Source organism: Gadus macrocephalus, chromosome 2 (genome assembly GCF_031168955.1).
Source record: "Gadus macrocephalus chromosome 2, ASM3116895v1".
Lineage (NCBI taxonomy): Eukaryota > Metazoa > Chordata > Actinopteri > Gadiformes > Gadidae > Gadus > Gadus macrocephalus.
Window position 1 is genome coordinate 12,448,818 of NC_082383.1, and position 22,835 is coordinate 12,471,652.

At 42.2% G+C, this 22,835-nt stretch overlaps 2 protein-coding genes and 2 long non-coding RNA genes across 5 annotated transcripts; all 4 read left to right on the forward strand.

Annotated features, from left to right (window-relative positions):
* Nucleotides 1–1,408: 1,408 nt before the first annotated feature.
* Nucleotides 1,409–6,484, forward strand: LOC132449498 (uncharacterized). Of its 2 annotated transcripts, XR_009523592.1 has the most exons (6): nucleotides 1,409–1,625; nucleotides 3,070–3,639; nucleotides 3,755–3,859; nucleotides 4,494–4,598; nucleotides 5,216–5,320; nucleotides 5,929–6,484. XR_009523592.1 is itself a non-coding variant. In XM_060041164.1 (5 exons), exons 1-5 carry the CDS (start codon nucleotides 3,430–3,432, stop codon nucleotides 6,061–6,063), a joined length of 660 nt encoding a protein of 219 aa, XP_059897147.1. In that variant the 5' UTR covers nucleotides 2,909–3,429; the 3' UTR covers nucleotides 6,064–6,484. The 2 variants fall into 2 exon arrangements, 1 of the variants encoding a protein (XP_059897147.1); XM_060041164.1 differs by lacking the exon at nucleotides 1,409–1,625 and having other exon boundaries at nucleotides 2,909–3,639.
* An 8-nt stretch (nucleotides 6,485–6,492) lies between these two features.
* LOC132449503 (uncharacterized) lies at nucleotides 6,493–7,050 on the forward strand. The gene is made up of 2 exons (XR_009523593.1): nucleotides 6,493–6,583; nucleotides 6,948–7,050. It is a non-coding gene; the product is annotated as an uncharacterized LOC132449503 (long non-coding RNA).
* An 8,248-nt stretch (nucleotides 7,051–15,298) lies between these two features.
* LOC132449506 (uncharacterized) lies at nucleotides 15,299–15,933 on the forward strand. The gene is made up of 2 exons (XR_009523594.1): nucleotides 15,299–15,721; nucleotides 15,829–15,933. It is a non-coding gene; the product is annotated as an uncharacterized LOC132449506 (long non-coding RNA).
* A 4,122-nt stretch (nucleotides 15,934–20,055) lies between these two features.
* On the forward strand, nucleotides 20,056–22,144 carry LOC132474043 (zinc finger protein 862-like). The gene is made up of 4 exons (XM_060074453.1): nucleotides 20,056–20,761; nucleotides 21,099–21,370; nucleotides 21,458–21,596; nucleotides 21,695–22,144. The coding sequence occupies exons 1-4, from the start codon at nucleotides 20,186–20,188 to the stop codon at nucleotides 21,965–21,967; spliced, it is 1,260 nt and encodes a 419-aa protein (XP_059930436.1). The 5' UTR covers nucleotides 20,056–20,185; the 3' UTR covers nucleotides 21,968–22,144.
* Nucleotides 22,145–22,835: the final 691 nt, after the last annotated feature.

The window sequence follows — 22,835 nt, forward strand, 5'->3', positions numbered from 1 at the left end:
GGGTATACCACCCCCACCCACCAGCCGGCGACGGAGAGCAGCCCTTTCGGCTCCCCAATCAGGGTGATTGGGGGACACCTGGCCGAAAGCTGAGGAGCCATTTTAAAAGGAGGCACAGCACAGCACAGCACGGGTCGGGAGCAGGAAGGAAGGGCTCGTGGCAGCGAGAGAGCCTAGAGGCCCACGGAGGCCCTAGAGACCGCGTCTCCTTCATCGTTTGATTGTTTTCAGTTGATTGTTAAATAAATGCCTGCCATGGCTAAAAACCCTATGCCAAGCGAGTTTTGTCCGTGGAACCCGGTCCAACCGAGCACCGGGTTACCACACTTGGTGGAGAATGCAGGCATTGGAAGAACCCACTACGGACCCCTGGTGAAGTACCCCACCCAGTCGGTATGCCGAACCCGGTCGGGACAGACGCCGCCTGGCATTTGCTGTCTAAGTCGTATTGATATTCTAACTTAGCTTGCCGCCACTTCTCCATTCAAACTCCCCCGTGAGAATCAACAAACCTCCCCGTGTTGTGCGTTCACCCTCCTCTACAACCCAGGCGCGTACCTATTTAAAGGGATAGGCCTACACATAAGGAGGCTAAGTGATCGCTAAAAATACTGTCCCATACATATTTTAGTCAGTGGGATAATATACAGTAAACATAGCATATGGCCAGATAATGTATTATTTCCAGCTCTCATATGTCAACTGCCTATGAGCCTATATGGCTCTTTTCCAGCATCTATGTTTGATAACACACTCATTATTATGTGAACATCACAACTTGGTCTGTGTGTCAACTAGTGTCCTTGCAGGCCTGTTCTAAAACCTGGTCTGTGTGTCGACTAGTGTCCTTGCAGGCCTGTTCTAAAACCTATGTCCTCACAAGCCTGTATGGGGAATGAGTCCCTGTATACCACCAAAATGTCTGTGTAAATCTGTGTTTCGCTATCTTTTGAAATATGAGGAAATGTTCCTTTTTAAAGTCAGATATATTTTTGTAAAAAAGAAAGACATTTTTTGATATATTTTTTATAGCTCTAGCACCTCTGGAAAGGGGTGTCCCCGTAAGCCTGTACTGAGCATCATTTGCAGACATTTTTCAAAAGTGTCCTCGAAATCCTCCGTACCTGTGTGTGTGTGTGTGTGTGTGTGTGTGTGTGTGTGTGTGTGTGTGTGTGTGTGTGTGTGTGCTGGTCTTTATCACGTCATGGGGACATCAATCTGTAAACACAGTCACGTCATGGGGACCTCTTGCAGTGTGGGGACAAAAAAGCAGGTCCCCATAAGGATAACCCATTACAATGAATACAGGAACTTTTTCTAAAGGTGCCTGTGTGGTTTTTAGCCATGGCCCATAACACACGTTTACCGGTAGGTGTGTGAGTGTTTGGGAGGGTGCCAAGTTGCGCCCCTAAAGGTTTGCGGCTGTAAGTGCACTCACTGCGCCAAACACGGATTCCAAATATGGTTGGGTACCGCCCACTTCCAGGTAGGTACTCGCTAGCAGTAACTGTGCCTGACTGTTCGCTGGTCTGGTAAATTGCTTGGAGCTCATTAAGGATTGATACGGCGATTTAAGGAGATAATGACAGAAGAGCTTTTTCTAAGGAGCAAAGGGGAAACACACGGTAGGTACTTTGGCATGACAAACCAGTATTACCAGTATTCATCCCTCAAATGAACTCTAATTAGTTAGCCGGACAGCTAGTTAAATAGCATCCAGCTGCAGCCCTGGAGCCGGAGCCGGGGCCTGTGGTGGGGAAACGGGACCTGTTGTGTGGGACTGGGAGGTCGTTTTTTCCGGCGGTTTTTGCGTCACAGTCGGCCCCTTGGTTGCCCCAGTCGAGTTTTTCAACATTCATTTTTGGTGTTTTATGCTAAAAATGGATAAACTCTTAATTCCTCGAGCTGCTACACCACGTGCCCCGGCCCGGATACCTCCGGGTCTACAGCTGGATGCTACTCCGCTAGTTGGCTGGATTACAAACGTTACCTATCAGAACTATTTCACTGTTTTTTCCAACCAGCGAGGGACATTCACATTGTCATGCAATGCATTGTGAAGGAGTTACACATAATACAAACTAAAAACGTTTGAATGTTTAACAGTGTTAAAAGAGTTATCTCTTTGCGTATCTCATTATGCAGTTTAAAGACTGCGTTGGGTTCTCGGGCGTCCCTGGTACTTCCACTTCCACATAAACCCTGAAGCCAGACTGAACTGTACATGGAGGAGAAAGTGATTGTTGCATTTTGCGACTCCCGGATCTCCTGCGGGGGGACTCCGGTGAGTTCAGCTCCGGGGGGCGACGGGAGTCTGCATACGGCAACAATCACTTTCTCCTCCATGTCGCAGTTTCACCTGGACTTCAGGGCGTCAAATCCAAAGTTCCTTTTCCCCAATTCCTTCCCAACCATGGCAGAGAAGCACCACTACGAGTCTTTACTTGTTGTGGAAGTACCAGAGACGTAGGAGTACCCGACCCCGTGATATTATATAGATATCTCCTCCATGCTGGGTTCATTCTGGCATGCAGGGAGTGAAAGATTTCAACTTGAGTGAAGTGCCACGTAGTGTACTGCGAGTAGGGGTATAGAGGATCTCCACTACTAAACAAATTTAAATTAACTTATTTATTTAAATGTTCCTGTAGTTGAAAATGGCTCCACGCATCAGTCCCCTTAAAGATGCCAGGAATCATGTGATTGCAAAGACGGACAAAAAATGCATGTTGGATGTGCAGTAGGCTACATCAATGCATTGAAAGGAAAGATATTAAATGTGGGGATTTCTCAGTTAATAATTGCTATCATATACAATATTTATTGGATTACCATCTAATGCAAATCTTAAAGGTAGATTAAATATTTACTAAACTAAAACTGACCTAGATGGCAGCAGTTTTGACATGCAATCGGTTATGTCAAATCAGCTGCAATCTATTGTCAGTTTTTGTGTTATCAATCCTTTTTAGACAATATTTGCATTTGTAAAACATTACGGTTAACTTATTTTTAAACCAAAATGGACATGCATGCTTTCTTTTTATGGTGCAAATGTTTTTTTTACAGGTCGTGGTGTATTTGCAAAGGGTTCCATTTCTCAAGGAGATTTCGTTCTCGAATACAGGGGAGAATTCCTGTTGTTGAAGCCCAGAGAAGGAGGCTGATATACCACGAATCATGTACTGCATTTCTTTTCATGTTTAGGTGGAGAGGGAAAACATGGTGGTAAGTATTTAAGTTGCGCCTAAACTATACTCTATACTCTATTTTAGGTGAGGCTCTGATTTTGTGGAATACATTGTCTGTTAAATATGACTGACAATGTATTCCAGAAAGTTAAACTGATTGAGCCATGTGATCCTGCATTGTAACTATAACAATTATTTTTCCATGAACTTGTCATGACATTTATGTTCCCCTTTCCTCATGTTTCATCTTTTTAGTATCGATGCCGCCAGAGATGACTGTTCACTTGGGCGCCTCGTTAACGACGAACACAGGCGTCCAAACTGTAAAATGAAAAATATTGATGTCAATGGAAGCCCACATCTTTGTTTGTTTGCCCTTATGGACATAAAACAAGGAGAAGAAATTTCATACGATTATGGAGGTGAAGACTGCCCATGGAGAACAGAAGTATGTGGCGCAATTACAGTTTGTTAAACAGTGACTTCAAATTACTACTTACTAATTTAAGTTCTACTTCTGCTTTCTTGTAAATGATTTTCATTGTTAAATGTATGTCTTACAGACGACCACAGTTGGACCAAATGCACTGCTGGTAGAAGATTTGCATACTGTTGTCCTGGCAAATACCGAAGTGGGTGATGCTACTCATCCAAACATCGCTCAACAGGTACATTCTTGTTTACTTCAAATGTTATTAATCTCTCGATAGCCTTTCTTTTTCAGTTTTTATGTTTAAAGCTAGCCAAAATAGGAAACTTAAAGGTCCCATGACATGAAAATCTCACTATGAGGTTTTCTAACATAAATATGAGTTCCCTTAGCCTGCCTATGGTCCCCCAGTTGCGTTTGGTGTAAAACAAGCACTAGCTGTTCTGCTCGCCTTTGAAAAAACGGAGGCTCAAGCGCGCTGAGGCTCAAGCCGCTTATGTGGTCATAAAGCATCTAAGCTCCTCCCCTTACTCTGCCTGGCCCGCCCAGAGACGTTGGCCCGCCAATGAGACACGACCGTGCGAGCGCCACATGTGCGTGTGTGAATACACACACTGTAACGCAAATGTTTCTTGTCGGTTCTTTGACGTCTCTTGTATTTCCACAACGAGACAGTGGGGGCTATCTGAGCCATGGTTGAGAAGGAATTGGGGGAAAGGATCTTTGGCTTTGACTCGCTGAAGTACATGAACTGCGATATGCCGCCGGTTGCCGCGAGGCACGGTTGCCGCGAGGCACCATCGCCCGGCAGAGGGCAGCAGGCAGCAGGCAGAAAGTGGAAGAACCAGAGACCAGTTTTTGTTTTTTTACAGATGACCACAGTTGGAGACGATGCCCTGCCAGATGGAGGCTCGAAACCTGTCCTTTCAAATACCGAAGGGGATGATGATGCTACTCGTCCAAAAATCACTAAACAGGTACATTCATGTTTATCCCTTCAAATGTAATTATAGTCTCTCTCATAGCCTTGCTTTTTCAGTTTTTGTGTTTTTAAAGCTAGCCAAAATAGGAAAAGAAGTATATTTTGGTTGTGTTCTGGTTTAAATGAATACAGCCAAAAAGTTTGATGTAATGCAACTATAAGATGTATGGTCGTGGGATATTTAAAATATATTTTAACCTTCAGAGGGACTTTCTTTCTAGGTCAATTATCACTCTATTCTGGACACTCACGACGTCCCCACAACACACCTTTTAGTCAGTGTTTGGCTAGAAGCTTTGGGTGAAACATTGGAGACAACTGGTCTCCACGAGGAACATTAACATTGTGTTTGAAATGTCCCCACAAAGCATGTTATTAAAGAGTGATCTCAGAAAGAGCTGGGCTGGGCAGGAACAGATATTTTGACTATGAATGTATAGTTTATTTTATCTACGGCCTGGTGTATATCGGCATGCATGTTATCCAAGAGATTTGTCGGAATCTGTCGTTAATCTTAATCATGTTTTACAGTGGACATCAAATCGACACGTTATGTTTTCAGAATGTAAAATAGTCTTTGTGAAATGTTTTTTGTTTTTGTTATTTTTACAGATGACCACAGTTGGAGACGATGCCCTGCTAGATGGGGGCTCGAAACCTGTCCTTTCAAATACCGAAGGGGATGATGATGCTACTCGTCCAAAAATCACTCAACAGGTACATTCATGTTTATCACTTCAAATGTGTTTGTAGTCTCTCTCATAGCCTTGCTTTTTCAGTTTTTGTGTTTTTAAAGCTAGCCAAAATGGGAAAGGAAGTATATTTGGTTGTGTTCTGGTTTAAATAAATACAGCCAAAAAGTTTAATGTTATGCAACTATAAGATGTATGGTAGTGGGATATTTAAAATATATTTTAACCTTCAGAGGGACTTTCTTTCTAGGTTAATTATCACTCTATTCTGGACACTCACGACGTCCCCACAACACACCTTTTAGTCAGTGTTTGGCTAGAAGCTTTGGGTGAAACATTGGAGACAACTGGTCCCCACAAGGAACATTAACATTGTGTTTGAAATGTCCCCACAAAGCATGTTATGAAAGTGATCTCAGAAAGAGTTCGGCTGGGCAGGAACAGATATTTTGACTATGAATGTATCGTTTATTTTCTCTACGGCCTGGTGTATATCGGCATGCATGTCATACAAGAGATTTTTCGGAATCTGTCGTTAATCTTAATCATGTTTTACAGTGGACATCAAATTGACATGTTTTGTTTTCAGAATGTAAAATAGTCATTGTGAATATATATTTTTTTTTTTTACAGATGACCACAGTTGGAGACGATGCCCTGCTAGATGGGGGCTCGAAACCTGTCCTTTCAAATACCGAAGGGGATGATGATGCTACTCGTCCAAAAATCACTAAACAGGTACATTCATGTTTATCACTTCAAATGTAATTATAGTCTCTCTCATAGCCTTGCTTTTTCAGTTTTTGTGTTTTTAAAGCTAGCCAAAATAGGAAAGGAAGTATATTTTGGTTGTGTTCTGGTTTAAATGAATACAGCCAAAAAGTTTGATGCAATGCAACTATAAGATGTATGGTCGTGGGATATTTAAAATATATTTTAACCTTCAGAGGGACTTTCTTTCTAGGTTAATTATCACTCTATTCTGGACACTCACGACGTCCCCACAACACACCTTTTAGTCAGTGTTTGGCTAGAAGCTTTGGGTGAAACGTTGGAGACAACTGGTCCCCACGAGGAACATTAACATTGTGTTTGAAATGTCCCCACAAAGCATGTTATTAAAGTGTGATCTCAGAAAGAGCTGGGCTGGGCAGGAACAGATATTTGTGTTTTGATATCAATGATTGATAACTGGTATGAATGATAACTTGTATTAATTCCACAGAAAAGGTTCTTGAAAGTGAAGACGTAAGCACACAGGGGGCACACTGTTCATCTACTGTTGATGGTATGTAATGTCAATTGTAAGTGTCATTTGGGGACATATGGAATAACTATTTAGGAATTTAAAGCTAAAATTATGCAAAGAATCTAACATAATCCATGGCATGCTTCAATCAAACTTAAGTCCTTAAAAAAACACTTTACTGTATTGCCTGCTCAGGTAAAGTTGACCTCAAGAGTTGGTTGGCACTTGGTTATTTCTAACCATCAACAACTTTAATGATTGAATACACTTGTTTTCACTAAATACAACAAACATCCCTGCAAAAAATGACATAAATTGGGTTTTGTCTTCAAGCTATAGTACATGTAAAGTATGTGTCTTACTGGTAATGTTGAATTTTGATTATTTTCCATAAAACCATCAGCAGAAGAGACTCTTCCTCACATCGAGAGCCCTGAAATTCCACCAACCAAGAAGCGAAGACAACGGCCGTTGGTTGAAATGCCGGAAGAAGTCGGCGCTATGAGGCCTTCCTCCCAAAGTGAACTCTTTACACATGTCTTTTGTACGTCAGTAAAGATTGTCTGTTCCTCTTTGGAAATGGATTTTATTCAGTGTACCAATTTCAAGTTGTATCAGTTATAACAGCCCTATCAGAATATACAAAGGTTGGGGGATGAATTGTCATTAGTTTATTTTCAATGCATATGCCTATAATGGGGAGATTTATGCAAAATCTGTTTGGAAATTGAAAGCTAAGATGATGCATATTAGCTTTCAATTGGCTCACGTGGCATACTTAATCAAACATGCATCCTTAAAGAGCCCATGCCATTAAAATCTAATTTTTCCTATTGTTTGTTAAATAACAGAGGTCTGAATAAGTTTGTGAGCTGTGGTAAGTTTGAAATCTATGCAGTTTGTCTGCTGAATGCAATAGGCAATGAAAGGAAAAAGGCAGAAGAAATGAGCCGATCTGGATAAGGTGACACTGTGACGTAGCGTTGTCAAACTATTATTCATGGCCCTGCCCACTTGGTTGGTTCGTAACCACCCACAAGAATTCTGAAGGAGTCGTGATTGAGCTAGTGCTAAATGCTAATACGTTTATGGTAGTTGCTTAGTTCGTAGTAACAGGCTAGTTACAGAATTTTGAATGCAATGGCAGAACGACATCGAAGTACATGAACTGCGACATGCTGCCTGCCGCCGGTTGCCGCGAGGCACCACCGCCGCGAAGCACCACCGCCCGGCAGCGGGCAGCCGGGCGGTGGTGCCTCGCGCCGGCAGCGCGCGGTTCTGTCTTCTACAGATTGATGTGGAAGTGGAAGAACCAGAGACGTCGGAGAACCCGACGAAATCCTTTGTGATTCATTATATCGTCTGGACGTGCACACAGCTTTTGGCCGTGATAATATGTATTATTTGATATAGATATCTATGTATTATATGATATTTAGATATAGAGCTCCAGGACTGTAACGGAAGTGTTGTACACTTCCTTGTTATTTGGATAACCGTTCTGCTGTTGGTGTGATGGCGCATAACACGTCGGACTCTCGTCTCTGGTATTTCTACAACGAGACTCGTAGTGGGGGTTATCTCAGCCATGGTTGAGAATGAATTGGGGGAAAGGAACTTTGGCTTTGACTCCCTGAAGTAGGCATGAACCACGACATGGAGGAGAAAGGGATGTGTGTGTGTGTGTGTGTGTGTGTGTGTGTGTGTGTGTGTGTGTGTGTGTGTGTGTGTGTGTGTGTGTGTGTGTGTGTGTGTGTGTGTGTGTGTGTGTGTGTGTGTATATCTCTATCGCTATCTCTCTATCTCTCTATCTCAGTGCTAGTCGCCCCCCTTTTTGAGTTTTTCTTTCTTGACTAAAGTTTTTTTTTTTCTTTTGACAGGTGCCTCTTCAAGATAAATCCAGACAAGGGATCAAAAGTGGACCGGAACACTACCAAAAGAAAACTTGCAGTCAATCCAAAGGTTCTCACATTGATCACCAGAATTGCAGACTACGAGTGGAGGGAATAAGAAGTGCTTATGGATAGTTTGTTTGTACTTTGTCCAAGTTACGGACTGTTATGGATTATTATCCAGTGAGGTCATGTAAGCTATTATGTAGCTTTGTTATCAATATTGTGGATTATTTGGCCAAGTTATGGATGCCTTAGAATAGAGTATGGATTCATTTCAAGTGAGGTTTGACCAAGTTTGTCATCAATGTTTTGTATGTATTGTTACTTGACCCAGGTTATGGAAACCTTGGATAGAGCATGGATTCATTTCCATGTATTTTTGTAATCCATGAATGGTGACTTGACCAAGTTATGGATGCCTTTGATAGAAATATTGCTGTAAATTGGTATCTCAACTTTCTTTTTTTTTTCTCTTTCTTTTTTGTGTTTCAGAACCAGTCATTTTCATTTAATTGTTTTTATTTTTTGAATATTGATGTTAGAATGGTTACATTTAAATAAAAATACAGAATGGGAAATTATAGCTTTTCTTGTTCAGCTTAGTCTGATTCAAGCACAACAGTTAATTTAAGCCTCTTTTCCCACTGGCCAAAAACCGGTTAAACCATTTACAATAATTCTGGTGTTATCAGGCGAGTTTAGTTTGAAGTATAAGTTGAAAGTCTTTGAATTATTCAGGAAATCAATGTAAAAGAAAACAAAAAACTACATTTACAATAAACAGTAAATTGTTGCATTTGTACACCTAAGTTTTTACATGTTTTGAAAGATTAATCAAATTATTGTTGTATGCTTACTATACAGCCTTTTTACATAAAATAATGCAATTTCTGTAAATTTAAGCATTATTATTAATATTACAATGTTAATTTACCATCTTTATGGGTAATTTCATTGTTTTAGAACAAAATATTTAAGTAAATGTTAAAAACAAATGTAAAATAACGAAATATTCATTTGATGTGATCTAAAAATAACAGTAAATTATTGCAATTGTAAAGCAAAGATAATGTTTTTCAATTTTTTTTTTACATGTTTTGAAAGATGAATCACATTATATTGTGTTCATATACTGTTATATTACATCAAATATAAATTATTATACAACCATTGTCCATTAAAAACCAGCTAAGAACAGCACATTTCTGTCAATTTAAGCAGTATTATTCGTAATGCAACATTTATTTACCATATTTTTAGGTAATTTCATTGTTTTAAGATGTGAATGTGTCTTAATTAAACATTAAAAACAACATGAAAATAAGGCAAAATCTTGTTAAATTACAACTACAAACTATTTTAATTATGGAAAATAACCGTATTTTTATGAGAAAGTAATTTTCTGTTATTTCACAGTATCTTTCTGCCACCCCAGCTGCCAGAATATTACCGTTTTTTTACGTTGTTTTTTTTTACAGTGCAGTTGTCTCAGGTTTGAAAGGGTGCCTTCTCCAGATGGCATGTTTCAGCTCCTTCCACAGATGTTCAATGGGATTTAGATCAGGGCTCATAGAAGGCCACTTCAGAATAGTCCAATGTCTTGCTCTTAGCCATTCTTGGGTGTTTTTAGCTGTGTGTTTTGGGTCATTATCTTGTTGGAGGACCCATGACCTGCGACTGAGACCAAGCTTTCTGACACTAGGCAGCACATTTCTCCCCAGAATGCCTTGATAGTCTTGAGATTTCATTGTACCCTGCACAGATTCAAGACACCCTGTGCCAGATGCAGCAAAGCAGCCCCAGAACATAACTGAGCCTCCTCCATGTTTGACAGTAGGGACAGTGTTCTTTTCTTGGTATGCTTCATTTTTGCGTCTGTGAACATAGAGCTGATGTGCCTTGCCAAAAAGCTCCAGTTTTGTCTCATCTGTCCATAGGACATTCTCCCAGAAGCTTTGTGGCTTGTCAATATGCATTTTGGCAAATTCCAGTCTCGCTTTTTTATGATTTGCTTTCAACAGCGGTGTCCTCCTTGGTCGTCTCCCATGAAGTCCACTTTGGCTCAAACAACGACGGATGGTGCGATCTGACACTGATGTACCATGACCTTGGAGTTCACCTTTAATTTCTTTGGAGGTTGTTCTGGGCTCTTTGGTTACCATTCGTATTATCCGTCTTCTTTTTTTGTCATCAATTTTCCTCCTGCGGCCACGTCCAGGGAGGTTGGCTACAGTCCCATGGACCTTAAACTTTTGAATAATATGTGCAACTGTAGTCACATGAACATCAAGCTGCTTGGAGATGGTCTTATAGCCTTTACCTTTTACATGCTTGTCTATAATTTTCTTTCTAATCTCCTGAGACAACTCTCTCCTTCGCTTCCTGTGGTCCATGTTCAGTGTGGTACACACTAGAGCCCGACCGATATATCGGCAGGCCGATATTATCGGCCGATATTAGGCATTTTTCAAACTATTCGGTATCGGCATTATAATGGCCGATAAATGAATATTAAAAAAAAAAAAAGTTTGTCCACCAGAGGGCGCTCTAACGCCCCAAACCCGCTGATTCAGGCAGAGTGAATGACGGAGATCGACGGAGATCATCGGTGTTGTTCATAGCTGTGTTCGAAATCATTCCCTATCACGGATATAGTGCACTATAGGGTGCTCGCCATTTTGCAGTGGTGTTCGAATTCTCAGTGGTTAATTTCATGCATATAAAATTTGAGTGTACATACGATGTTCCCTACTTGTTACTCCGTATACCACAATGCAATGCGGTAGTGTTCTTCCGGAGTAGAAGAAGAAGCTGAATAACCGCGAAAACTAATACATTTAATGATGGAGTCTCCGGCTTTCGTTTAGAGATGTCAACAATTTAATTGGGAGTTAACATAGAAAATGTAATATTCAAAATTAATAAAAAAAACTTGATCAAGGAAATAGATATATCATATAATATATATTATCACGGCCAAAAGCTGTGTGAGCCGATATTATGAATCCCAAACGACCTCGTTGGGTTCTCCAACGTTCCTGGTTCTTCAACGTCCTCATCAAAAGTGAAGTAGACTGAACCATGACAAGGAGGAGAAAGGGATCGTTGCCGGTCTTAGGAACCTCCGCCTCCGGCGGTGGTCCCTCAGCGGGGCTCAAGCGGGAGACATTCGCCGCCAACAATTCCTTTCTCCTCCATGTCGTGGTTCATGTGTTTGAGGGAGTCAAATCCAAAGTTCCTTCCCCCCCAATTCATTCTCAACCTTGGCTGAGATAACCCCCAATACGAGTCTCGTTGTAGAAATACCAGAGACGAGAGTCCGACGAGGAAGTGTACAACACTTGCGTTACAGTCCTGGAGCTCTATATCTAAATAATATCATATAATACATAGAAATCTATATCATTTAATGCATATTATCACGGCCAAAAGGTGTGTGCGCGCCTCCAGACGATATTATGAATCACAAACGATTGTCGGGTTCTGCGACGTCTCTGGTTCTTCCACTTTCACATCAACCTGAAGTCGATTGAACCGCGCTCTGCCTGCTGCCGGCTGCCCGCTGCCGGGCGATGGTGCCTCGCGGCAACCGGCGGCATGTCGCAGTTCATGTACTTCAGCGAGTCAAAGCCAATGTTCCTTTCCCCCAATTCCTTCTCAACCATGGCTCAGATAACCCCCCACAACAGTCTCGTTGTGGAAATGCAAGACACGTCAAAGAACCGGCAAGAAACACTTGCGTTACAGTTTGTGCACACACACACACACACACACACACACACACACACACACACACACACACACACACACACACACACACACACACACACACACACACACGGCGCTCGCACGGTCGAGTCTCATTGGCGGGCCAACGTCTCTGGGCGGGCCAGGCAGAGTAAGGAGAGGAGCTGAGATTATTGGTGACGTCATGAATACAGACATTCCAAATCAGCGCGCTTGAGCCTCCGTTTTTTCAAAGGCGAGCAGAACAGCTAGTGCTCGTTTTACACCAAACGCAAGTTTTAGCCACTGGGGGACCATAGGCAGGCTAGGGGAACTCATATTTATGTTAGAAAACCTCATAAATTGAGATTTTCATGTCATGGGACCTTTAATATCAAGTATCTGTGCACACAATCTGTGCAATTCACAGTATCCGTTTCTTTATTAACAAGACACCACCAGTTTTAATTTCATTAAGAGAACTATACGTCATTACACAGAAGATTTTTTTCTTTGTTAAAGTCTCATTATGTTGAACAACATTATGTTGTATGATTACAGTTTTACACAATAAATGTTCTCAAAACGACATACTAAGTTTCTTTCTTTTGTTTTATACATTTAGCAGTTTGGCTTTCCTTAAGAGTCTATGTAACCTGTTCTGAAATGGTTCTATTATGATTTATATATCGTGATATATATCGTCATCGCAATAGGTTGCAATATCGCAATATGGATTTTAGGCCATATCGCCCATCCCTATATTGAAGCTATTTGGCTGATTCTAGATAAGGTATAATGCATCAAATTAATTGTTCAATTTCAACAGAAACATGAATGCCTTAGAAAAATTGGACCAAGTGGCGAACGAGATTCTAGCAGGTAAGAATGAGGACCTGATACTAGTTTAAAAATGACATTGGGTGTGGAAGTCACATGATCTTAGGTATAACTATAGGTGGCTCATAGCCTGGGTAGGGATTCCATTTTGTCCTGCAGGCTGACCTAGGGCTGGGCAATAAAACGATAACGATATGTATCGCGATAGATACGTACTCAATATCAATAGAAAATGTGTTCGATAGAACGTTTCGATATTATTTTTATTTTTTATTATTTTTATTCCTCGTAAGAAACCGGAGCAAAAAGTCTACTTCTAGCTTCGCTTTGAACCAGAGGTTGCGAAGCAACGTTGGTTGAACTATTCAAGATGGCTGCGCCCAGTGTGACTTGAAGCATGAACTGTTTTCATAGTGCTTGGACCGCTTTGGTGGTTTAAATGGCCATTTCAATCACTCGTATTACTGCAATACCTTACTGCGTCCGTATCTCTGCCTATGGCCTATAGCAGGGGTCTGCAATTACGTTTGGACGCGGGCCAATTTTTTTTCAGATAATGGCATCGCGGGCCATAGCTTTTATTTTTTTTGGGGGGGGGGGGCTACTATTTAAATTATTATTTATTTTATTATATAAAAATAAAATAAACATCATCTAACTTTTATAACGCAATTAATTTAATTCCATTAAAACGTTTATTTGCTTATGTTCGCTGTTTTTATGCCGCCTGCTGCATCTCGTGTTGTCTCTCATGAAACAGGCGCTTGCCTAGCAACCTGCCGTATACAAATATTATTTTAGATGACGTGTAAAAATGATTAGCTGAACATTGCTATGCTAGTTATCGATGCAAAATGTCGTTGTCGAAAGCCTTGAAAAGAAAAATGTATTCATAATGCAGGACCTACAAAGAAGAATGGAAGCAGAGGTATGCGTTTATCCTTCCTGCATTTATTAATGCCAAGCCTACATGTCTCATTTGCAACGAGGCTGTTGCCGTTTGCAAAGAATATAACATCAGAAGACACCATGAGACAAAACATGGCCAGTTCAAAAACGCGTATCCTCCTGGGACAGAGGTGCGAACGAATAAAATTAAAGCATTGGAGGCTGGATATGCACACAGCAACAAAATACTTGTCAGGTCATTCACCGAGCAGCAGAGGGTTACAAGTGCGTCCCTTAAAGCAGCATGGGTTCTTACCCGTCACAACAAACCATTTACGGACGCAGAGGTTTTTAAGGAAGTGATGGTGGCTGTTTTGGAGGAGCTGGCTACAGATAAGTCAATGGATGGAGTGATTGCCTCAGTGAAACAAATGCCGCTCTCAGCGAGGTCAGCTTCCCGACGCATAGAGAGCCTATCTGACGATGTGCGCGGATCAATTATGAGTGGCCTGAGTCAGGCCAACTACTTTTCCGTTGCCATTGACGAGAGTACAGACAACACTGATATCAGTCAGATGTGCATATACGTGCGGTATTTTGATGGGAAGGAGTTCAGGGAGGAGTTGTTGGCTCGAATTCCATTAGAAGGGAACACCACTGGGGATGTTATGTTTGCCAAAGTGGAGGAATTGATTAAACAACATGCACTACCATTTGAGAAAATAAACCTCATCGTGACAGACGGTGCACCTGCCATGGTTGGTTGCCACAGAGGTCTGGTGGCCCGATTGAAGGAGATAGCACCACAAATGCACGCACTACATTGCCTAATTCACCAGAGTGTCCTGTGCGCCAGACTCAGTGGCGAGCTGAAGAGTGTCATGGATAAAGTGATGAGTCATTAATTTTGTCCGGGGTGCATCAAGCACACAGCACCGTCTTTTTCGCCAACTTGTTGCTGAGTCAGAGGCCTGCTACGAAGATCTGCTACTTCACAATGACGTGCGCTGGTTAAGTAAAGGAAAGGCACTGGAGCGCTTCTGTGCACTACTAGATCAAGTGAAAACCTTCCTGCGAATGAGCAAGATGCGTGCTTCAGACGATCACCTGGCCTTTCTAGAAGGTGAAATGTCCATCTCAAACATCGCGTTTTTAACTGATATTTGGCCATCTTAACCAGCTGAACCTGCAACTACAAGGGAGAGGGAAAACCATTGTGGACCTGATCGAGAAGATGGATTCGTTTACAAGGAAGCTGGAGTTGTTCCAGTCTGATCTAGCAAGTGGAAGGCTCTTGCACTTTGCAACATTAAAATCACAGGGAGGGGGGCGAGTGACAGGAATTATGACTGAATTCCTTGACAAGCTACGGGACAACTTTCAGACGCGGTTCCGAGACTACTGTGTCCCAAGGGAAATTGTTGGCCCTGTCCGCGACCCATTGTCCACGCGAAGCGAGGAATTCTCCTCACTGGCCAAAACAACCATGAGCTTGTTGGACGAGGCAACGCTTCAGTTGGAGCTCATCGATTTCCAGTCAAGCTCCCTCCTCCGTGATGCGTTTAGTGCGCATTCCGTGGAGGATTTCTGGATCGGATGCTCAGAAGAGTACATGGGTATCAAGAAACTTGCCCTTTATGTGCTGACGATGTTTCCATCTACCTACACGTGTGAGTCAAGCTTTTCGTCAATGAATGCAATCAAGACACACGAGAGGAACCGTCTGACCAATGCAAGCTTGGAGAACTGCTTGAGGATAAAAGTGACATCCCTGTCGCCCGACATCCACAAAATTGTGACCGAAGGGAGGAGCCACTTTTCCCATTAAGTGAGTAGCCTACTGGCCTTTTTAAATAGTAGGCCTAAAAAAAATGCCCAGTTATATTGTTTGATCTTATTTAAATTGTAAATTCCCTTTTTTCTGTCTTTATTCAGGAGCAGCGCAGATCCTTCTCCCACGCGGACAATGTGCATTCATCTTTCACTTTCTTTAAGTTTTATTTTAATTGGGCCATTTCACATTTGAGCAGACCTTGTTATGTTGTTAATTTAACGAAACGTAGACTCTTTTTTACCTTGCCCACTGGAGGAGGGAGACAGGACACTTTTTTTTTTTTTTTTTTTTTTTCACAAGATTACGCGCACTCGCATGCCAATACCGTTCCGACCTGTGCGTCATGGATAACTGCACAGATGTTCCACCTGTTGTTTTGTCACTTTAGGACTATCATCTATACCTCAATAAATGTTTCGAAATTGATGGGATTGCTGTATGCCTTTTTTTTTTCTTTTTAAAAATATGGGGTTGAAAATTATTATTCTAATTTTTTTTTTTACATCAAATTAACGTCATCTCGTGGGCCAGACAGAATAGATGGCGGGCCAAAATTGGCCCGCGGGCCCCTATTTGCCGACCACTGGCCTATAGCCTACCTATTTTGGAGCGCCTGGTACTCTGCCAATGCTACCGCGACAACAGCTTCGACCGAGCGAATTATTGAGGACTTAGTGGCTGTGTGCACCGCATCTGACATCCCCCTTGAAAAGCTAAAAAAGTTATGCCCATTTCTCGTCAAACACTGTAAACAGGGAGGAGCGCTGCCTCAAAATGCGAGTAGCCTCCGCCAGACTCACCTGCCTCGAGTGTTTGATCAACACATGACTGCCGTTTTAAAGCAGATCAGCGGGAAGAAGTTTGCTGTGGTTGTGGAGGAAACAACGGATGCACGGGATTTTAGCGTCCTAAACATCTTCATTGGTGAGTTAACTTAGCAGCCTGTTAATATATTGTTGCAATAGATTGGTGAAGTCACGCCCCTTCCGGTAGAGCCCATGGGACCTATGAGATCGAAAAATATGAATGGGTTTCAATGGAGAGAAAGTAATTATTTTCTGGTCCCAGTCTTTATATGCCATGGATTTAACCGTTTATTGTGCAATTGTTCAGTTAAAGGCTGTAGAGGCTGTAGAGAAGGTTCCATGGGCTCTACCAGAAGGGGCGTGACTTCGCCACTCTATAGTGTTGTTTTTGTTCTCTGCTATGTTAATTGTCCCCATGTAAAATATGATAAGGACGACCTCTTCTGTTGAAATAATAGCAATGCATAATGTCTGCAGCTGTATTTTGCAGTATTTGCTTTGCTTTAACCTCTTAAGACCCAATCGCCCACCGGTGGGCGATTTGGGTTTGTTGACGATATGTTTCCACTACGGAGCGACATAACCCGCTTCAACTTTCATCATTAGACATTCTATACGTCGTTAGAAAGGGTAGAATCTCCACAATTTATTCATCCGGTTGTTTTTTCTATAAATCATGAGCACAAAACCATCAATCATTGATATTTACCAGCATGGTAAACCGTAAATGCCAAAAAACAGAGCGACTCCCTACCTTTGAAGCAATCTGAGAACCGTAATATGTGTCCATTCCTCAATTATTTATATTCCAATTGTCCGTGAGAATCCACTGATCAAAAGCATCAAAATGGTTTTTCATAAAATTATTCCAGCTTGTGAATATCGTCGTGTAAAGTCCATTTGTTTACCATCTCCAAACTTTGTTCGTCAACTAACATCCAGACGTTCGCACTCGTATCGATATTTTCTCTACCGCCAGTATGGAGTTCTTGGGTATGCTTGTTTTCATCACTTTGCTGGCTACAAAATAAAAGTGTCCCCGTCTTTTTCTGTTCAGTTTTCACCCCGGTACAGCCCGTGAAGTAGATGGAGCGCTCCCAGTTCGAAGGGCCAATGGGCTTTGTTTACTTTGTTACGCGGCTTTAGTATAGGGACACCGTATTGGCTATTGATATATCAATCACTTGGGCTTCTAGCCAATGAGTTTACCTTTCCAACGCTGCCAGGCGTGTCCAGGTGTGATACGTATGAGCCGAGATATAAAGCTGCGTCAACACTGCGTCAAGCTAGCAATACAATCATTCTGTTTATGTACAGTTATTTCCTGTTGATTTGTGTAGTATGTAATATCATACAGGGCTGTACAGTGCGAGCATTTTACTCGCATATGCGCCTAAAAATAGATTGTGCGAGTAGAAAAAATAAAAAGGGCGCACGGGTGCGAGCAGGATTTCAACCCTTTCATTAGCTTTTTGATCCTAAAATAAATTCATACAAAGTGGATCAAAGTAGAGTACAATTTTCTCGCATCTCTAGCCTATACAAATCGACATTTTCACACCTGGAAAACACAGAACTCTCATGATGACACGCGATCACGTCGCCCAGCTCGTTGCGGCGACTTTACATTGAATGTCAATACGCGTCGCCCGGCCATCCCCGAGCGGCTCGGTAGTCCACACCAGGCGGCGCGACACGGCGATTCACCGGCCCATGGAAGTTTATATTTTTTCAACTTTTGCGGTGTGTGTGTACAAGAGGGGAAGTAGTTTCTCCAGCGGTACCGCTTCTGTCTACCGCGGAGTCTGGCGGCAGGTAGATGCAGTAGACGCGGCGCAAGCTGGGCGGGGTGATCTCGGTGTGAACATGCGCATTGTTATCAGTCGTAGTCGGGATACTCGATCGTAGCGGGAACGTTTGAAAAATGAAGAGCATCGAGTCGTATTTTCGAAAAAATCAAAGTGGTGGAACCAAGAAGGGAGAGGACATCGGTGAGAGAAATGTGAGAGAAAATGTGGAATCTGGGACTGACAGTGTCGAGCCAGAGGAGATGGCAACAGCTAGCGTTAGCACCGACAGTGCTAGCAAGGTTTACAAGTTTAAATCTGATTGGATAAAACTCTTCCCTTGGCTAGAGTTTGAGAACAACCTCATGTTCTGTAAGTATTGCAAAGGGCAGAAGCAGGCAGGTAATTCAGCATTTGTGACTGGAAACCCCCATTTAAAAAAAGATGGTGTAACAAAACACAACCACTCCAAGCGGCACATCACCTGCAGAGACAGTTACATGATGCGACAAAACAAACCAGCCTTGACGGTGACCGCAGCCCTGGACAGGCAGGTGATGTTTTCCGAGGTGGAGATGAGGAGGCAGCTAAAGATCAAAATGAACATCGCCTACTTCATCGCCAAGGAGGAAGAGCCATTTGTCAAGTTTGGGCCACTTATCACACTGCACAAGAAGAACGGTGTTGATATCAACCCAACCTATGACAACCATGTCAGGTAATATTTTCCAATAATAATAATAATAGTAACCTTGTATTTATAAATATAGCGTTTTTCGAAAACAAAGCAATGTAATGATATTCTGGCATGTGTATAACTACCATTTATGATAAGTAATGTAATTGCATGTGATGTGATGTCAGTCATGTTATGTAACTGTATGTGTAGCTTAGTACATGTGTATATGGCATGTAGTATGCCAGGCTATTTATGTTATATTAGTATTTCTTGACCCCAGTCCCAGGGAGATCAGCGGTTGTTCTGCAACACTGCTTATGGGGATCTAATAAAACCATAAACTATAAGCGCTTTACAACAGTGTTCTCATTCATACAGGTGTGCAGAAATGATTGGACAAGTTGCCGATCTCTTGAAAGAGAGCCTAGCTGCTAAGCTGAGAACAGCAAAGCACCTTGCAGTTCTCATTGATGGAGACACTGACATATCAAACACTGAGTGTGAGATTGTCTACGTGCGCCTGGTGGAGGGTGGGAAGCCAGTCACTCTCCTCGTTGGACAACAGACCCTCGAACACTCCCATGCCATTGGTAGGTGGTCACTGTCTAGCAGCTAGATAGTAACCTTTATTTTTGTATAGTTTCATAAATGCATAATTGAGTCACTATCTTGTTTGTTTTAAGGCTACAAAAGTCTTATTGTTTTTGTGTTGTCCTTCAAGGTGTTCTGGATGCAACCAAGGCTGCATTCAATGCAGTTTGCCCAGAGGACGATGGAGGGTCATGGATGAAGAAGCTGATCAGCTTCGGGGCAGATGGTGCCGCAGTGAATATGGGCCACCGCGGAGGAGTGATTGCTCTCCTGCAAAGAGAGGCAGGGGAGTATATTATCCCTATCCACTGCATGCCTCACAGGTTTGTAACTGAAAAAATTGGTTATGTGGCAGCAGACATACATGCACATTTGTCACATGCGTGTGTGCACACACACCCTAAATTATTTGTCACAGCTTTTCCCCCCCTATATTTTGGCTTTCACAGACTAGAGCTGGCAATCCTAACCCTCCAGAAGACAGAACCAATGGTGTGCCAGGTGTACGATCTTCTGCATCTCGTGTGGAAGACCTACCACTTCAGCGGAAAGTCCAAGAGAGAGCTCAATCAAATAGGGAAAGAGCTTGGCGTGGATGTCTGCACACCATCTACCGTCAAAGGGACACGCTGGATCCCCCATGTCCACAGGGCTCTCAAAGTGTTCCTGCGACATGGAGCAGAAAAGGACCTCGCCACAGACCATGGCCAGTACTCCATTGTCCTGCAGCACATGGAGCACCTGGCTGTTGCAGGTACAGTGGAGGTTCAAGGACGGGCAAAGAAGGTCAGTTTTACGCAATACATTAAGTAAAAAAAATAGATTTAAGTCAAATGACATTTCAGACTTGAATAGTTGGCAGGTGAGGAGGTGGCTAGGAATACAACACTTATTTTGTGTTGATCTACTCACTACTACACAGGTAAAGAGAGGAATGGAGAATGCACTTTTTTGTGTATTCTGCCATTTTCTCGCTGACATGTTCGAGGAGCTGTCTACACTTAGCCTCACCCTGCAGAGAAATGACCTGATCCTCCCCCAAGCCATGTCAGAGCTGAGGAAGACTGTGACAAGACTAGACGGACTTAAGTCTAGGGCAAAGTCAGGAGGCATGCTGGAGAAGATCCAGACCACGCTTGCTCAGCATGGAGATGATGAGTGCAGATTCCAGGTTAGGATGAGTTTGTTAGGATCTAAGGGAAACAAATGTTTCGAGGAGAAATGTGAGAATCAGTCACTGTATGAAAATTAGTGTAGGTCTATTCAGTTTAAAGATTTGGAGAAATGCAGTCTTTAAAACAATTTTGTGTGTGATTGTGTGTCACAATTGTTAAGTTGTTTATATTTTATTGTTATCATTTATGTTCTGCCATTGACTGTCGCTTATTCATCTGTTTATTTTTATTAATATCATTTTATTGTTATATGCTTTGGCAATATAAGCACTGTCTTGTCATGACAATAAAGCTATTTAAATTAAATTGAAATTGTGTGTCTCTCTCTGAAAGGGAATACCACTGAAGGGGAATCTGACAGGTCTCACAGACCTCACCCATCCCCAGCTGAAGAAGCACATGGAGGCGGCCATCAACATTGGTGTGACTGAGCTAAAAGCCAGGTTTGGTGGGCTCCTGAATGATGAGGCTGAAGTCAAGACCCAGGTTCAGGCCTTCAAAGTCTTCAACCATGACACATGGCCAGATGACCTGGGCAGCCTTCTGACCTTTGGTGATGGTGATGTGGCAGACCTGGTGAGGCATTTCAGAGAGCCTCTTGAGAGGTAAGAATGTATTTGGCACTGCTGTGCCCTGTGATGCGAACAATGATGTCTGGGTATTTGCTAACTCCCTCTGTTAAATCTCTACAGATCAGGGTGTGACCTGGCGGCTGTTCAGGACGAGTGGCAGGGACTGAAGATTTTGGTCAGTCAAAGCTTCAAGGACAAGTCCTACAGTGGCCTGTGGGAGACAATGCTCACCAAGGAGCCATACAGGGAGGATTACAAGGTAAGCAAACACTGCTGAGTGTTTGTATCCTGCATTGCCCTCCTCCTATTATTGGTGGTTATAGATGAGATAAGTAAGGCCTTTCTTGATCCCAATAGAACATACTGGAGTTGGTGCAGCTGATGTTAGCACTGCCCATTTCAGCTGCTCAGTGCGAGAGGGGCTTCTCTGCACAAAACCGTATAAAGAGCTCCAAAAGAAGCAGCCTTGCAGTCTCCACCACCGAAGACCTCATGAGGATCACCCTGGAGGGGCCAAGTCTTGAGGACTATGATCCAAGTCCTGCTGTGGACCGCTGGATGAACTCAGCCAAGCGTGCCAGGCGACCTGACTACAAAAAATTGTGGGACAGAGATATTCTCTGCGTTTAATTGCAGTAGGCCTTATGATGGCACTGTGGTATATGTTTAATGTGTGTTACTGATTTGACTGTTAATAATAAAATTGTGTTATTTAAAAAATTTCATAGTGCTCCTAAATCTTTTCTGTGCTCCTAAATTTTTTCATTTAGGAGCACCTGTGCTCCTAGTGAAAAAGCTAAGCGTACAGCCCTGTCATATATCAGTGTTTATTTGTTTTCTATGTAAATAACACCCCATTGAATTGCATTTATATATTTCTTCATTATATTTGGTGACATTTGTGCATTGCATTGTGTTTGTAGGTCAATTGAGTCCAGTATATTCTGTCATTTTTCTATGATGGTTACTATCCGATAGTGTCTCATCACATGACAATATCTCAATATGGCCATATCAAATGAATGTGTGAAAAAATTATGTTTTGAATCATGGAGAAAGGTTTTATAGTCACCAAAATGCTTCAGTAATGTTTCCAGTGTCACAGAAGTGAGTAAATGCATTTGGCACAATTTGGCCATTTGGAGACATTTTGGAGAGGTTTGTGCCGCCAGTGACAACACACCATAAAAACTCCATTAACTCCCAAAGGTTTAGGCCTAGAACTCCAAAATTTCTTCCAGGTGTAGTTGGCATGATGTAGAAGGTATTTGGCATATTGCCATATGCCTTACATAAAGCACATCCTAGTTATTGTAGTTCAATTATGACCTATTATTTTCGAAGACAAAAAAATTGCTTTAGAGCCATGTCTGAACTGATGTCATTTAGGTTGTGTGTATGATACATGCCAAATAAACATATCTACAGAAACTAGAGCTTGTCAGCTTTCAAATGAAGTATCATACATCCATCTAGGACTTAGGGTTACTGTGTTATA

What these genes read in the sequence shown, in the direction of transcription:
- LOC132449498 (XM_060041164.1), top strand. Translation starts at nt 3,430, where the DNA reads ATGTTTCATCTTTTTAGTATCGATGCCGCCAGAGATGACTGTTCACTT. An exon ending in GTCCAAAAATCACTAAACAG is followed by an intron (nt 4,599 to 5,215) that starts GTACATTCATGT and finishes TTATTTTTACAG; the next exon opens with ATGACCACAGTTGGAGACGA. An exon ending in GTCCAAAAATCACTCAACAG is followed by an intron (nt 5,321 to 5,928) that starts GTACATTCATGT and finishes TTTTTTTTACAG; the next exon opens with ATGACCACAGTTGGAGACGA.
- LOC132474043 (XM_060074453.1), top strand. Translation starts at nt 20,186, where the DNA reads ATGTCTGCACACCATCTACCGTCAAAGGGACACGCTGGATCCCCCATG. An exon ending in ATGATGAGTGCAGATTCCAG is followed by an intron (nt 20,762 to 21,098) that starts GTTAGGATGAGT and finishes TCTCTCTGAAAG; the next exon opens with GGAATACCACTGAAGGGGAA. An exon ending in CATACAGGGAGGATTACAAG is followed by an intron (nt 21,597 to 21,694) that starts GTAAGCAAACAC and finishes TGATCCCAATAG; the next exon opens with AACATACTGGAGTTGGTGCA.